At 47.6% G+C, this 15,828-nt stretch overlaps 3 protein-coding genes across 4 annotated transcripts; 1 reads left to right on the forward strand and 2 right to left on the reverse strand.

Moving 5' to 3' along the window:
* Window positions 1-2,014: 2,014 nt before the first annotated feature.
* LOC120656163 (7-deoxyloganetin glucosyltransferase-like) lies at window positions 2,015-4,071 on the reverse strand. Its single transcript, XM_039934189.1, has 2 exons — window positions 3,232-4,071; window positions 2,015-3,154 (listed from the first exon to the last, which is right to left on the reverse strand). The coding sequence occupies exons 1-2, from the start codon at window positions 3,731-3,733 to the stop codon at window positions 2,193-2,195; spliced, it is 1,464 nt and encodes a 487-aa protein (XP_039790123.1). The 5' UTR covers window positions 3,734-4,071; the 3' UTR covers window positions 2,015-2,192.
* A 1,558-nt stretch (window positions 4,072-5,629) lies between these two features.
* Window positions 5,630-10,230, reverse strand: LOC120656164 (protein SENSITIVE TO PROTON RHIZOTOXICITY 1-like). 2 transcript variants are annotated; one of them, XM_039934191.1, is made up of 2 exons: window positions 8,942-10,230; window positions 5,630-5,978 (listed from the first exon to the last, which is right to left on the reverse strand). In XM_039934191.1, exon 1 carries the CDS (start codon window positions 10,201-10,203, stop codon window positions 8,965-8,967), a length of 1,239 nt encoding a protein of 412 aa, XP_039790125.1. In that variant the 5' UTR covers window positions 10,204-10,230; the 3' UTR covers window positions 5,630-5,978; window positions 8,942-8,964. The 2 variants fall into 2 exon arrangements, with proteins under 2 accessions (XP_039790125.1, XP_039790124.1); XM_039934190.1 differs by having other exon boundaries at window positions 5,630-5,967; window positions 8,942-10,222.
* An 861-nt stretch (window positions 10,231-11,091) lies between these two features.
* On the forward strand, window positions 11,092-13,874 carry LOC120656166. The gene has a single exon (XM_039934192.1). The coding sequence runs from the start codon at window positions 11,613-11,615 to the stop codon at window positions 12,507-12,509; it is 897 nt and encodes a 298-aa protein (XP_039790126.1). The 5' UTR covers window positions 11,092-11,612; the 3' UTR covers window positions 12,510-13,874.
* The last annotated feature ends 1,954 nt before the right edge of the window (window positions 13,875-15,828 follow it).

Genomic DNA, 15,828 nt, shown 5'->3' on the forward strand with positions numbered 1-15,828 from the left:
CCTTATGCTTGAGTGCTCGGTGTAGTATAGGATAGCTTTTGAAGCTTTGGACTCACAAGATCTTAGTTAGGTGGACATACCTTCTGCAGATGAATGGAAGATGGCAGATCTTCTTTGCAAAATATTCAAGCCTTTCTATGATGCCACAAATGTGATTTCAGGTTCATTGTACCTGACCGCCCACCTATACTATCATGTTCTCTGGACAGTAAAAGAAAAGATAGAAAAGGAGTCTTCAAATGAAGATTATTCTATTGCAGCAATGGCAGTTAAAATGCAAGAGAAATTTCAGAAATATTGGGACTTATCCTTTCTGCAGATCTGTGTGCCTGTTGTTCTAGATCCTAGATTCAAGTTCAACTTTATAGCCTTTCACTTGGAGGCAGGATTTGGCAACAAAGGTCCCTCATACGCTGCAAAAGTGAAGTCAACATTGGAGGATTTGTTTGTTGCATATTCATCACAAACACCTGATTCAAGCAACAACTTTCAGCCACAATCAAATGATGAGGTTATTGATGAAAATGACCCCTGGGCAGACTGGGAGCAACACCTTACAACACAAAAAAAAGTGCAGAGAAAAATGATCTAGAAATATATTTGCAAGATGATCCTTTTCCTCGGCAAAAGGACTTGGACATTCTGCAATGGTGGATGATGCACTCTACTAAATACCCTATACTTTCGCGTATGGCAAGAGATTTATTTGCAGCACCTGCATCAACAGTAGCGTCAGAGTCTGCATTCTCTACTAGTGGGAGAGTTATTAGCGACTATAGAAGCCGGTTGACAAGCAAGAATGTAGAAGCATTAATTTGCCTTCAGGACTGGTTGAGAGCAGAAGGTAACCTTTTGCTAACTGTTTTTATAACATGCTTGATCAAGACTGCAATTCTAAAATATATGTTCAAGATTGTTCACCTCTTCGTCTTATTTCAGGCCATACCAACTTCAAGATTGTAGAAGATGATATCAGTGATGATGAGGGTCGGTTAGATTAAAAGCTAACATGTATTTTTCTTCATGAATCACACTCTTGTCATTTACTTTTTCTTTCAAGAAGCATTACAGATTTACTTATGATTACTCTTAGGAATAGAATCAGCTGATTAGTACTCCATATAGACAATGATGGGAACAGTGTGCTTGCAGCTTAAAAGTTTTCATGCTACCAGCTGATTCTAGCTCAAGATAGCATCTCAATTTTCTACTATCTTTGTTCTGATGCATTTCCTACATGCTCGTAGATAATAGTAGGAGCTCTGAACTCTGATAAGAGCTTGTTTATAATGTCTATTCTTCCATTTTTGTTCACTATTTTTTTTTTGAAAACAGAGCTTTGAACTCTGAATAACAATGCAGTTGTAATCAGACTTTTGCTTTTTTTCCTTTTTAACTTACCAGATTTGAAGAAAGAATGGAGGAGAGCTTGGAGTATGAAGATTCATAATTTTACTTGTTGACATTGTTAGCGTCCAAAGAATCAGATTATAAGCTTTTATCAAGATCATTATCCCGGATTTGATTAGTATTCAGAAAGTCTATGACATATAACTGTTGAGCTGTTGGTGTTTATCTCAATCACTATAATCTATATATGTTTGGTATTATGCTATTGGTGAGCCATTGATCGATTCGTCTCAGCACTGCAGTGGTCTCTATTCACAGTATTACTATCGTTTTTATTGTATTTGTTTTAACCACCGTGCTATACAAGTGCTTGCTTCTAGCAGCATGCAAGCGTCCTGCTTGCCTGCAGCAGCATGCAAGCAAGCGCCGTGCTTGCCTCTAGCAGCATGCGAGAAGGGATGCGTGCGGAACGCGGGCTTTGCGGGTCTGCCGCAAAGCCCACAAATTTTTATTGTTCACTAAATATGAGTTTGCGGCCAGCCGCATAACCGCAAAATTAATTAGCCACACAACATGTGGGTTTGCGGCTGCCCACAACCCGCCCCGCCTGCAATTTGAGACAAGATCACTAACGAAGCTGCATTATTTTGACACTTTATTTATTACCACTTCGGAACATTCCAAATGATAGAGTTTGTTTACAATCCTTGAAAATGAGCAAGTTATAAGCATAATTTGGAAGAAAAAAAACTCAAATGTAGACCACTTTTTCTTGAGGTGAAAATAACAGCAAGTCAGCAACACACCAATGATCAGAAAAGAGGAACATCATGTCAACAAATTCATTTCTTGTCCATCAGAGGAGCAAGCACCTCGTTGACCACCCTCTCAAGATTCACCCAAGAAGAGCCACCTGGCCGTGCCGCGAGAGCGGCTTTATCCTTCCACTCCGTCGCCGATCTCCTCAGCTCCTCCCCTCTTCCCCCGCCCATCACCTGCCGTATCGCCGCCTCCACCTCCTCCCGCCCGGGGTCCTCGCTGAGCTCCACGGCCACGCGCCACTCCGTGCACGCCATCCTGCTGTTGGTCTGCTGGTCGGCCGCGAACGGCCAGCACAGCATCGGCACGCCGACGCAGATGCTCTCCAGCATCGAGTTCCACCCGCAGTGCGTCAGGAAGGCGCCGACCGACTGGTGCCGGAGCACCGCCTCCTGCGGGCACCAGCTCGTCACGCGGCCCCGCGCCTCCGTCTCCGCCAGGAACTCCGGTGGCAGGACGGCGGCGCCGCCCGTCGCCTGCTGGTCGCTCCTGATCACCCACAGGAACTCGTAGCCGCTGCCGGCCAGCCCCCAGGCGAGCTCCGCCAACTGCTCGCCGCTCAGTTTCACTAGGCTCCCGAAGCTCGCGAACACCACCGAGTTGGGACGCATGCCGTCGAGCCAGTCCAGGCACGCGCGGTCCTCCTTGGAAAGGCTGGAGCCCGCCGACGTGCTGGCGGCATGGTCGCCGGCGCCGGCTTCTCTGAGGAGAAGCGGTAGCGGCCCGATGGCGTAGATAGGCGGCAGGATGTCCGACATAGCGCTGATGACCTGGCTCTCTAGCTCCTCGAAGGTGTGGAACACGACGGCGGACGGGACGGTGCGGAGGCACTCCGTTAATCGCAGGGTCAAGGCGAGCACGGCGTCGTCGGGGTCCGTGGTGCGGATGAAGCTGGGGAAGTCTCTGAGGCGCATACCCTTGGGCAACCCCGGCGCCCCGTCGATGACCGTGCTGTCCAGGTATCCATCCCTCAGCTGCTCAGCATCTGCATGTTTTTACAGCGACTGTCATTTTATTTATCCCATGGAATAGTAATCAAGATGCATCTATACATTATTGTACCTTTGAGAGGGACAAGACCCTTGGCAACGAGGTGCCGGACCTGGTCCATGGCCATGTACGAGTTGGCGCTGGTGATCCAGAAGGTGACGCAGGGCAGGCCGATCTCCTGGGCGGCACGCAGGATGGGGTCGACGTCGGAGACGAGGAGGCAGCGGCGGCAGCTCGCCGCGGGGAGCTCGGACAGGGACAGCACGAGCTCCTTGAAGTGCGGGACCATGGTCGGGAGGGAGAGGAGCAGCGCCGCGACGTCCCGCGCCGCGTCCTCGTCGGACGGGGGCAGGCCGTCGGGGACGGCGGCGAAGCGGAACCCCGGCGCCCCCGCCAGCGCGCCCGGGCCGCGCGCGCGGAGGAGGCGCCGCCGGTTGTGTTCGGTGTGGACGAAGGTGACGTCGAAGCCGTGGCAGTGGTGGAGGAGCCTTGCGAGCTGGAACGCCGGGGTGACGTGGCCCTGCGAGGGGAACGGGAAGAACACCAGGTGAGGCTTCGCTGCCGGCGCCGCCATACCCGGCACGCTCGCTCCGACGTGGTCGACGTCCTACCCACGCGCGTTCCCGCCTAGGGCAATGCAATGCTTTGTCGAGGTTTCCACGATCGACCAAGCGATCGATAGTAGGTGTATATAGAGATGGAGCTACAGTGCATGAATTGCACAAAAGTGAATGTGTTGTTATGCTGCGACTGCGACTGCACGAGCGAAGCGGTTTGGTGGATCGTGTGGCTAGAGCTAGCTAAAAGTAGAGGTGGGGACTTGCAGTCGCCGAGCCTGACCAAAGAATGAGGCGGGCAGCTTTTGTTAATTGAGTTGCTAAAACAATAAATAGTGTCAAAATTACAGTTTAACTAGTGGAAATTTTATGTGACAAGGGGGGCCACAACTACCCTCGGCTAGTGGGTTCAAGCATTATGCTGGCACAGCTCTCATAAGATGTTCTTCACTAAAATCGCTGTGTTCGCCTGGCTTGTCAGCCAACCAGGCAACAATAATGTTCTCTCATACTAAATCAGCACCAGTCACCAGCTACCAGCCAGTCAGCAGTACTATTCTCTCATAACAAATCAACACCAGCCATCAGCCGCAGCTAAGCGAACACAACGAATGTGATTTATGTTGTCACCTGCTTGTACATTATATTCTTTCATCTTAATTGAGCGGCAGATCTTCTACCTTTGTTTCAAAAAGAATTATGTTCTCACTAAAGTAGAGGAGGAATGGGCACTAGAAGAGATAGATTTCTCTCTATTGTCGTACCAGCTAATCAAGACGACGTGTAATCCTGTTGTATTGTGCCCACTCACCATGCTAAGATCTTGGCCCGGAAATAGCACGGCATAGCAAAAAAAGCAAGTGCGAAAATGTCAATGGTCTGCTAGGCCGTCGAGGTCGCCGGTTGTATGTGAGGCCATGTTGGTTTGTGCAGTAGCACAAGTAGCATAAACTTTGACTAATAATTAGAGTATTAAATAAAGTTAGTTTACAAAATTAATTTCACAACCCCTGCGCTACTTCGCAAGACGAATCCAACGAAGCCTTTGACTGCACAATTAGAGGCTGGGTACTGTAGCTAATCATCGATTAATTACCGTCATTAGATTCGTCACGAAAAATTATACTCATCCGTGAAAAAGTTTTGCAAATAAACTCCATTTAGTACTTCATGTACGCAAAATTCTTTTTGTAGGGTGAGTAGAGTGGATAGGCCTCAGTTATGGGTGACGGTGATCTTGGCAGATGCGTCCCAATAAGGCGATAATGTCGGCGTTAGTTGGAAAAGCTGAGCTATGACTGTCTGCCTGCCTGGTGAAGGTGCCAGCCTCTGCACAGTACTAGCACGTGCGTAGACAAGAAGAAACGCGAGCAAGAGATGAACAAGGCCGGGAACATCATTGGGCGGATGGTACGGCAGAACACAGTAACATCCAGAATTGCCTTTATCAAAAAAAAAAAATCCAGAGTTGCTTATCGAGCTCTTCCTCAATGGAACGCTCAGCCGGTTCGATGAGCTGGCAGGGCCCAGGAGCAATCGACTCGAGTCGAATGGCCGGCGAGCTGCGAGCAAGGCCTTCCCGGGATCCGGCCGGCGAGGTGGCGCTGTCGGCGTCGGCGTCGGTGATCCAGATTCCATACCGTCTCGTGCCAACTCTGAACGAAACCCAATAGCTCGACTGCCTGCCTGCCGGCCCGGCCGGCCACTGATCCAGCCTGATCACCCGGCCAGCCCCAAGCTCAGCGATCGCGCCTGCTGCCAGGCACTATGGTTGCCGGGAACCCCCAAGCATCCTTGTGGCTGGAGGCAGTGCCGCGCGCCAACCAAACACGAATGCCAGCCACTGCTTTTCCGCAATTCCACTGTAACAAACAGATGGGTCTCCGTCACCACACTCACAGCACACACGAGACTGATCCCAGAGAAATTATCATTCCTCCTCCTCCGTTACTCCATGACCACGCAACAGAGAGGAGACGACTGGTATAGCATAACCCATTTCTCGGATGTACTCCAATTAACCGGTAACAGCTCTCAGGATTACATGAAAAGCGACTGAGGATGGGAGGATGGCAACGGAGGGACAGACGCACCATACCATACAGGTTACAGGTCAGAACGCACGCATATACGCTGGTAAAGATAAAACCTACAGATTAACACTCTGCAACATTTCAGTTCTTCACAACAGCCCTTCTTCATTCGATCCTCCTGGTCACTTGATGCAAGCTGATATCCCTCGTCAAGTAATCTACAAGACAACTGGTTCCATAGTCAGAATATATGAAACACACTTGTAACCTATCTATAAAATGATCCACATAATGGACTTTGTACATTTCTATGCTAAACAAGCATAAAGATTTTAACATTCTTATCCATTAAGTCTAACACACAATCTCTTGAGACAGATGGATCCTTTACATTTCCACAAGGAAAAGCAAAGATATAGTACATAAATAAGTAAATAACTACAAGTGAACTACTTGTGCATATTGGAAATAAATAAAACTGCAATCCAATATCAAGCCACCATAGAGAAAGACAGGTGACACGAATTAATACCAACAAGCATAAGGATGAGAAAACATCTAGAGAACAACAAATAACTGTAAAGAAGAGAAAACTTATCGAGTCTCTCCCGTTCCCCTTCTCCAGCTACAGTACAAAAGAGGCGAATCGGAGGCGACTGCCGATCCGGCGCCACTTTCTCCGGTTCCCCTTCTTCTCCATCAGCCACGCCAGCGCTGGAGAGGGAGGGGAACCGGAGGATTTGGTTGTCCGGCTGTATAGCTCCTTTCTAGTCTAGATCTAGATAGAGTAGCTTAGGGTTTGCTCGCCATCGTTCCCTATGGTGGAGCTGGGTCTGCTGCAAGCGGCAGTGGCGGTGCAGCTGCTTCGTTGGCGAATAAATCTCCTGCTGGTTGCGTTGCTAGCGGCCTGTTGGAGCGGAGGATCTTGTCTCAGCTGCTTCTTCTCCGGCGGTCGGGAGGATGTCTGCTGCTTCCACGGTGTTGGTGGCGCGAGCGTTCCTTTGGGCTATGGTGATGGCAGATTGAGTTTCTATCTCCTAGTCTTTTGCGAAAGGGTAGGAGCTTGGGGCATCCCCATTGGTGGATGGCTTGTCTGGGTTTCTCTGGTTTCTCGGCAACGCCAGGCTTTGCTTCCAGTCGTCGGTCCTCAGGCTGGCGATTGCGGATTTCTTCTTCCTCTTCTATTCAGTCCAGGTGATGGTCGATGGTCATTCAACAGAAATGATGCGCTTGGTGGTGTTCCGGGCGTTGGATCCTGCGGCTTTACCAATATTTGGAGTCCCTTGCTCTCATGGAAGGTGGATCTGGATCGAGGTAGCAATGATCAAGACGAACAGGAGCCCCGAATGGATGAGGAAGATGTACGGTAGCCTTAGGGCTACGGTGTTGGTGGCGCGAGCGTTCCTTTGGGCTTCCACGGTGTTGGTGGCGCGAGGGTTCCTTTGGGCTATGGTAATGGTAGTTTGAGTTTCTATCTCCTGGTCTTTTGCAAAAGGGTAGGAGCTTGTGGCATCCCCATGGGTAGATGGCTTGTTTGGGTTGTCGGGTTTCTCGGCACTTCCAGTCGTCAGTCCTCGGGCTGGCAAATGCGGATTTCTTCTTCCTCTTTTATTCAGTCAAGGTGATGGCCGATGGTCTTTCAACGGAAATGATGCGCTTGGTGGTGTTCCGTGCGTTGGATCCCTGCGGCTTTACCAATGTTTGGAGCCCCTTGCTCTGATGGAAGGTGGATCTGGATCGAGGTAGCAATGGTCAAGACGAACAGGAGCCCCGAACAGATGAGGAAGATGTATAGTAGCCTTAGGGCCTTACTTGTAAATTTCCTTTCCTTTGGGAACTTGTTTGTAAATGGGGGGATGTACTGTGATGTTGTCTAATACATCTTCCCTTTCGCAAAGAAAAAAAAAAGAAAGAAAACATCTAGAGAAAAGGAACAATGGAGATACGACAAAAATTCTACCTTTCCTGTGAAAAAAGCGAAAAAATGCTAACATAGGTGCCCCTGGTGGTAACGTTGTGGGACAGCAAAAAACAAACCGATGGATGTTTGATACTTCGAATTGCTGGGTGAGAACACCAAAAAAGGGGGGGAAAACGGAGTACTGGACGACAACCGTTATTAATTCAAAGAAGACCTTCAGCCGTTAGTAGAAAGAATCCATGATAAGACTATTAAATATGACCTTACTATAAGAGTAAACCCATCGAACTCAAGCTACACACTCATAACAGTCAGAATTCCAGGCAAAAGTTTAACAAGAAGTTTTGTCTTTAGATAATAGCCCTTGACTCCCTAGTCGTTTACATTCTATTACAATAAGGAAACCAAAATATAGTATTTAGCACGCAAACCATTAACAAAGAAAGTGTGGTCCCAGGACTCGTCCAAAAAAGGGAAGAAGATGAAGAAGGGATTGAAACAACCATCCAACTTATACTGCATTCAAATTCTTCTAAAGAGGTGAAAAAGGGGGAAACTAGATAACAACTGAAATTAATTCAAAGATCTTGAGTCATAAAAGACCATGTTTAGGTGCCACTCTGCCTGGCCTAACCATACACAAGCCTCTTCACAAATAGTAGTACATACATGATAATTCTGTCCACAAAGCAAAGAATAGCTCCAGATAAAGAAATACAATTTTTCTTGCCATCAAATTGCTTAGCTTAATTCTTTGATTGGTGTTGAGCCTCATATAAGCACCACCACTACAAAACTCAATTAAGCGAATTTCCATAAAAGGGTGTGTAAGATACAAAACTTAGTTGATATTACAATTTTTGTATGAGGATGACTTACTAGACAATCAAAATACAATACATCAAAACTAGGTCAATCGGCTTGTGGAATAGCACTGCATGGCTTAGATGCAATCTTGTGGAGAGAATCAAGTCTCTATAGTTAGTCATAGGTTCATAGCACAATTGTTTATATGAATCGTATCCTTGGAATTTTGATATGTGATCTAGTAATGTGTAATAATTGTGGTTTGATCATTATCTGGACCCACCAAACTGAAAGCGAGAAGCTTTTATTTGTCAGAATTATATACCCAATATATTCCTAGTTTGTAATAGCGTAGCCACATGTATCCTATGATCAGCACCTTGGCATTGTTCGGAAGCTTCTTATGCCAAATTATCACATGCAAAATTCAAAGCGAGAACAAAATGGCGGGAAAGGCGTCTTACCACAGACAGCCCTCTCAACATTGCTAATGTCCAGCTGCTGCAGGTCCAGGCCAATTCGAGCCACTGGCACCACCTCTGAGCTCCTCCATCCACTCCTTGAAGAACTCTGGATCATAGCCGCCCTCCTCATCCTCCTCCTGGTCACAATTGCCTTCTTCAATTCCTCCTTCCTCCATGGCATCAAGAATTGGCTCTGTAGGTCCTGCTGTCACATTCTTGTTTGGCTCGGTGACGGCTGGAGTGTGGCCTTCAAAGAGGGCTAGATGGCCGAACAGCTTGTCCTTGCGCGAGAATGTGGTGCCGCAGGAACATCGCCACTGGGCCTCCTCGCCGCAGTGGCGCAGGTGGCTGCGGAGGTCAGCGAGGACGGCGAAGCGCTTCTTCCCGTCGCAGCGCTCGCAGGCGTAGAGCTTGGGGCAGTGGCTGCGCCGGAAGTGGTTCCGCGCGCAGACCGCCGATTTGAGCGGCCGAAAGCGGCGGTGCGCGCGGTTCCGGTTGCAGCCCGCGAAGGGGCAGGAGAACCGCACCTCGCGGTCGCCGGCGGGAGGCTTCGGCTTGGCCTGGCCGGGGCGGGAGAGGGCGTCGAGGGTCTTGAAGCGGTCCCCGTGCGCGCGCATGTGCATCCTGAGGTTGGCGTCGCGGCGGAAGCCCTTGCCGCAGATCTCGCAGAAGTGGACGTGCTCCGCGAGCAGCTCGGCGGCGTCGAGCTCCACGACCTCGTAGCCGCCGTCGCCCTTGGCAGCTTCTAGGGGTTGCTCTTGGGCCTGGGCAGAGGCGGCCGCAGCAGGGATCTCTCGGAAGGGAGCCGGAGAGGGAGCGGCGGCGGTAGGAGGTGGAGGCGGGGCGGGGAAGGGGACGGAGGAAGCGAGGAGCGATGCGGCGTTGAGGACGACGTGCTGGGCGGCGGAGGAGATCTCCAAGGAGACGGATTGGATGTCGGCGTAGGAGAGGGGCCGGGCCACGCCGGAGATGGAGGCGGCGATACGGCCCCGGACGGCGGCCATGCGGTCCCCGAGGGCAGCCAGGCGGAGGAGGGCGACGCGGGGGTCCCCGTCCGCTCCTCCGGCACCGCCGCCCACGAGGGCATCAGAGGGTTCGCCGCCCGGCATGGTCAGCGGGGCCGGAGCCGTCGCACCCCTGGACGCGATGGCGCTGCTGCGGCTGCCGGCGGCCGGGTTGCCCGGGGTGGAGTCCATCGCCGGCTGCGAGTGGAACCCAACTTGGATTGGCTTTGGTGCTGCTGACTGCTGAGGCCATGGCATTTTGCGTGCAAGCCCACTTCGCTTGTGAAATTTGCGTTCGCGGTGGCAGCATTCACACACTTTCAGTTTCCTTTTTCCAAGGGGGGTTGCACCAAATTCACAAATGTGAACAAAAAGGATGCCCTCTGTTTTGGCAAGTTTGACTATCTACAGACTACTGTAGTAGCTTTTAAATGAGTATTTATCATAGATATATAAATTTTGTTATATACCTAGATATATATTAGATGTATAGAAAAATCTATATATCTAGAATATCCAGAAAAACTACTAATTTGGAATGGAGTACTAGTCTATAATGTGATTTTTAATAAAAAGAACTGCAAGGGTTCCATAAAATGTACTAACACTTTTGCATTTTGAAGAAATCTAGTGAGTCTAAAATATGATGAACCCACGGGTACTAACCTAGACTTATCATAAGCACAACAATCTATACTACGTAAAAAAATTTTAGGTCAAATACAAAACGGCGGGATTATATCATGTGCTAGTGAAACGTGATTAATGGGCGGCCTCTTTATGTAATTTCGTATAGCTATACGTGTGGTCGTAAGGAAATGAAATTAGGCTCCAAGAGTAAGGACCGGGGTGAGAAAATGCCAGAGCGATCGGCTTGGCGCGTGGGGAGTGCGGAAGCGAGGCGGTCGTAATCGAAGTCAACGTGGCGCCCCTCTCTGTGCCACTAGGACAACCATATGCTCGCCCTGTCACTGACACTCCAACCCAAGAATCGTGGCTCCACAGGTCAGCGGCATAGCTATATCGCGTCGCTGGTGCGTCTCCAGCAAGGTTTTCGTGATGGGCTGGGCCCCGTGTCGTGGGCGGTCAAGTGGAGGGAACAAGCTTGGCAAGGCAGGACGCTTTAAGAAAACTCGCACCCGGCTCCCGAAGCTTCCCCTGGTGACTACAGGGTTCCTTTGCTCCCGCTGATTTCCAGCGTGAGATCTCGATCTCTCCATTCTGATCAGCTTTTTCCGCTCCTTAATCCCCATCGCAACTCGGGCTGGTTAAAGGGCAAACATTGGGTTTGCTGCTCGGCCTTAGTTGTGATTTTGGGGGTTTTGTGGGTGGCGCCTAAGCCGATCTGTGGAGATGGCTGATTCCAACTCAGGATTGCAATCCGGAAGAGAAATAGAGGGTGATTTGGATAGTTTGCTCCAGCACTTGGAGATTCGGGAGGATGAAGAGCAAGGAATTGTATTAGAAGAGAATCTGGAGGGACTGAAAGCGGAGGCGCGTTGGACAGTCTTGGCGAAGGTTAGTTCCCCCAAAGCTTTCAGTCATGCTGCTTTCATTGCGAATATGAAGTATGCCTGGGGCTTGGCAAAAGAAGCCAGCTTTAAAGCTATAGAGGAAAATTTTTATTTGTGATCCAGTTCTCTTGCCTGGGTGATTGGAGGAAAGTGATGGATGAGGGTCCATGGATTTTCAGAGGCCATGCTGTCCTCTTGGAAGAATATGATGGAGTTACAAAGCCCTCTAAGGTGGAGTTCAAGACCTTGTCAATATGGGCTCGTGTATACGACCTGCCAATAGGTTTCAGGACGGAAAATATAGGGCGCCAATTGGGGAATAAAATAGGAAAATTTCTGAAGATGGATCTAGATGAGGAATTTAGTGGATGGAGAGATTTTCTGCGCATCAGAGTTAAATTAGATGTGGAGAAACCTCTGACTAGGGTTGTCTTTATTTCTGTGGGAGCAGGAAAGCGTGAGCCATTTCGGGTGAAATATGAGAAGCTCCCAAAGTTCTGTGCTGTCTGTGGTCTTCTGGGTCACGTTGAAACTGAATGTGGCGACGGTGTTCATGATAAGAAAGCCCTCCAATACGCGGACTGGTTGGTGGTTAGCCCTGAAAGAAAAGGGAAAGTAAAAGGTAGCAGGTCTGCGGGTTCCGGGGATACAAAGGGATCAGATTCTAAAAATTCAAAAAAGGCTCCTTTTCAGAAGGGATATGTTGAGACCAAGAATGGAAGTAGCAGCCAGAGAGGCTCTAGTGACTTGGTCGAATTAAGGGATGATGCAAGAAGCCCCTTAAAGAGGGATAGTGATCGGCTCCCAAAGTTGGGTGGAAGCGAGACCAAATGGCTTAGTGCACCAGGAGATGATGAAATGCATCTAAGTAATGACCTGGCTTTGGCTCTTATCCCTGCAAGGAATAAGATGGAATATTTGGATAATATATTTGAATTAAAGGATGGTCGCCCTCTGTTAGAGTGTTCAGACAGGAGTGAATGTGGAAAAGACTTTGTTCTGGAGATGAGAAGTCAGAAGAAACTAAGAGTGGAGGGGGGAATGAGGTAGCGCATGACATTGAAATGAGATCGGCGGGCTCCCTAGGGGAGTGCCGCCGGGAACAATGAAAATCCTAAGCTGGAACTGTCGCGGGATTGGCAACCCTGCGACAGTAAGAGAACTTCGCGATCTCGCGAAGGATTATGCCCCCTCGGTGATTTTTATCGTGGAAACACAGATTGCAAAATACCGAGTGGAAAATTTGAGGTACACTCTGGGTTTTGATTATAGTTTTGCTGTTGGTAGCTGCGGAAGAAGTGGAGGCCTAGGGCTGTTTTGGAAGAATGATTTGTCTGTGTCTGTTAAAAAATTCTCGAAATATCATATTGATACATTTGTCAGTGAAAAAGGGAAGGAGCCTTGGCGCATATCCTTTATTTATGGAGAGGCAAATAGATCTCTAAGATATCGCACTTGGGACATTATGAAGCAAATGAGGAGTGATACGGATTTACCTTGGGTTTGTATGGGTGACTTTAATGAGATTCTAAGGAGAGAAGAACAGCTAGGCCCAAATATTAGAGAGGAATTTTTGATGGAAGGTTTTAGGGAGGCGGTGGATGTGTGCCAACTTTGTGATATAGGCTATATGGGTGTGGATTGGACCTTTGAAAAGAAGGTGACTGGAGGGCAATATGTTCGAGTTCGACTCGATAGGGTTCTAGCTTCGGCTAGTTGGTGCTCTTGTTTCCCTTTTGCTGCAGTCCGTCACCTTACAGTAGTAAAATCTGATCACTCTCCTATCCTTTTATCCCTCCAGCCAGAGGAAACGAATAATTTCATGTGTGGTCGTGGAAAGCCTTTCAGATATGAGCTTATGTGGGAGACAAATGATGGCATACGGTCCCTAATCCAACAGGTTTGGAAGTCTGAACAATACTGTAATTCTGTAAAGGATATGAAAGACAAATTACTCAATCTTGGAGGGGAGCTCAAGGCTTGGGGAGAGAAGAACTTTGGTGCTGTGAGGCGTGAATTGCGTGAACTGAAGAAAAAACTTGAAAAGATGAGATCTGAACCGGCAAGAATTGATGTTTCAGATGAGGAACAAAAGATTGTTGATCGTTTAGTTCTGTTAAATTACCAGGAAGAGATTATGTGGAAGCAAAGATCACGTATTAATTGGTTACAAGAAGGGGACAACAATACCAAATTCTTTCATCAAAGAGCAAGCAGAAGGAAAATGAGAAACACAATTGTGAGGCTTAATCGATCGGATGGTTCAGAATGTACAAATGTCAATGAGATGCAAGGGATGGCAGTGGACTTCTTTCGGATTTTATTTGAATCGGAAGGAACATCTAACATGCATCTAGTGTTAGACCATGTTTGCCGCAAGGTAACAGATGAAATGAACCATTTTCTATGTGCCCCTTTTGATGAAAATGAAGTGAAAAATGCTCTTTTTCAAATGTACCCTACAAAAGCGCCCGGCCCTGATGGTTTTCTGGCACACTTTTTCCAGCGCAACTGGGATATATGTGGTGAAGATCTAACAAGGATGGTGCTGAAAGTTCTCAATGGAGATGAAATTACAATTGATATCAATGGTACGTTCATCGTTCTTATTCCAAAAGTTCAGAATCCTGTAACTTTGAACCAATTTCGACCAATAAGTCTTTGCAATGTGATATACAAAGTTATATCCAAGGCACTGGCAAATCGGTTGAAAAGGGTTCTTCCTGATATCATTTCCAATGAGCAATCAGCTTTCATCCATGGTAGAATTATCACCGACAATGTCCTAGTCGCTTATGAATGTTTGCATTTTATGCGGAAAAATCGCTCAAAATCTAATGCGCATTGTGCTTTGAAATTAGATATGACAAAGGCCTATGATAGAATAGAATGGAGCTATTTGGAGGCTATAATGTTAAAATTGGGTTTTAGCCGTCTGTGGGTTGATAAAATAATGAAGTGTGTTACATCTGTTTCCTTTTCAGTCCTTTTCAATGGAGAACGGCTACAACCTTTCAATCCAACTCGTGGCATCAGACAAGGAGACCCAATTTCTCCTTATCTATTTTTGCTTTGTGCAGAAGGACTTTCTAGTATACTCAAAGGAGAAGAGCGTATCCGGGGAATTCAGATTGCGCAAACGGCTCCGAAGATCAATCACCTACTTTTTGCTGATGATAGTCTTCTATTCTTCAGAGCTACAGAGAGCAATGCAAGATCGGTGCAAGAGTCTCTTCAGAAATATTGTGATGCCTCCGGTCAACAGGTGAACCTCGCAAAATCATCCATTTTCTTTAGCAAAGGGTGTAGGCAAACAACTCGCAATGAGATTAAGGTAATTACTCATGTAGAAAATGAATCCTTAAATGAGAAATACTTGGGTTTGCCTACAGAAGTTGGTAGATCAGCAAATGGTTCTTTTCATTACCTTAAGGATAGAGTGTGGAATAAAGTGCAAGGATGGCTAGAACAGACTCTATCTTCTAGGGGCAAGGAAGTTTTAATTAAAGCTGTTGCCCAAGCCATTCCAACTTATACTATGGGATGCTTCAGATTACCAAGAGGGTTGTGTGAGCATATAAATTCTTTGCTGCGAAAATTTTGGTGGGGCAGCAAAAGAGGCAAAAGAAAAACATGATGGGTAGCTTGGGACAAAATGGTCCAACCAAAGTATATGGGAGGGTTGGGTTTCAGAGATATTGAAATTTTTAATTTAGCTTTGCTTGCTCATCAGGCTTGGCGCCTGCTTATTAATCCGAATTCCCTGTGTGCTCAGTTTCTGAAGGCTGTTTATTTTCCATCTGGCGATCTCCTCGGCGCGCAAGTCGGGAACAATCCATCTAAGACATGGAGTGCTATATGTGATGGGATTGAAGTGCTTAAGCAAGGGCTAATCAAACGTATTGGTGATGGTGAAAGCACGCATATCTGGAACTGTAATTGGATTCTGAGAACTGGAATGTTCACGCCTATAGCCTCAAAAGTAGCTAATCCACCATCAAGAGTTTGTGAGCTCATTGACCATACTTCTATGTCATGGAAATCTGAAGAAGTGAGGAAATATTTCTTGGAAATAGACAGTGAAACTATCCTCCAAATTCCACTTAGTATGAGGAAGCAAGAAGACTGTTGGGCTTGGCATCATGAAAGAAATGGTCTATTTACTGTTCGCTCAGCTTATAGGATGTTAATTGAAGCTAAGAAGAGGAGGGAGGATTATTTTGAAGGTCGTGGCAGCTGTTCCGATGCTGGAAGGAATTATAAAGAGTGGAAACAACTGTGGAAACTGAAGATTCCATCAAAAATCAAGGTGTTTTGCTGGCGCTTAGCACTTGACTCAATTCCTACAGCGAGTGTGCTGAAAAGGAAG

Source organism: Panicum virgatum, chromosome 1N (genome assembly GCF_016808335.1).
Source record: "Panicum virgatum strain AP13 chromosome 1N, P.virgatum_v5, whole genome shotgun sequence".
NCBI classification, from domain to species: Eukaryota; Viridiplantae; Streptophyta; class Magnoliopsida; order Poales; family Poaceae; genus Panicum; species Panicum virgatum.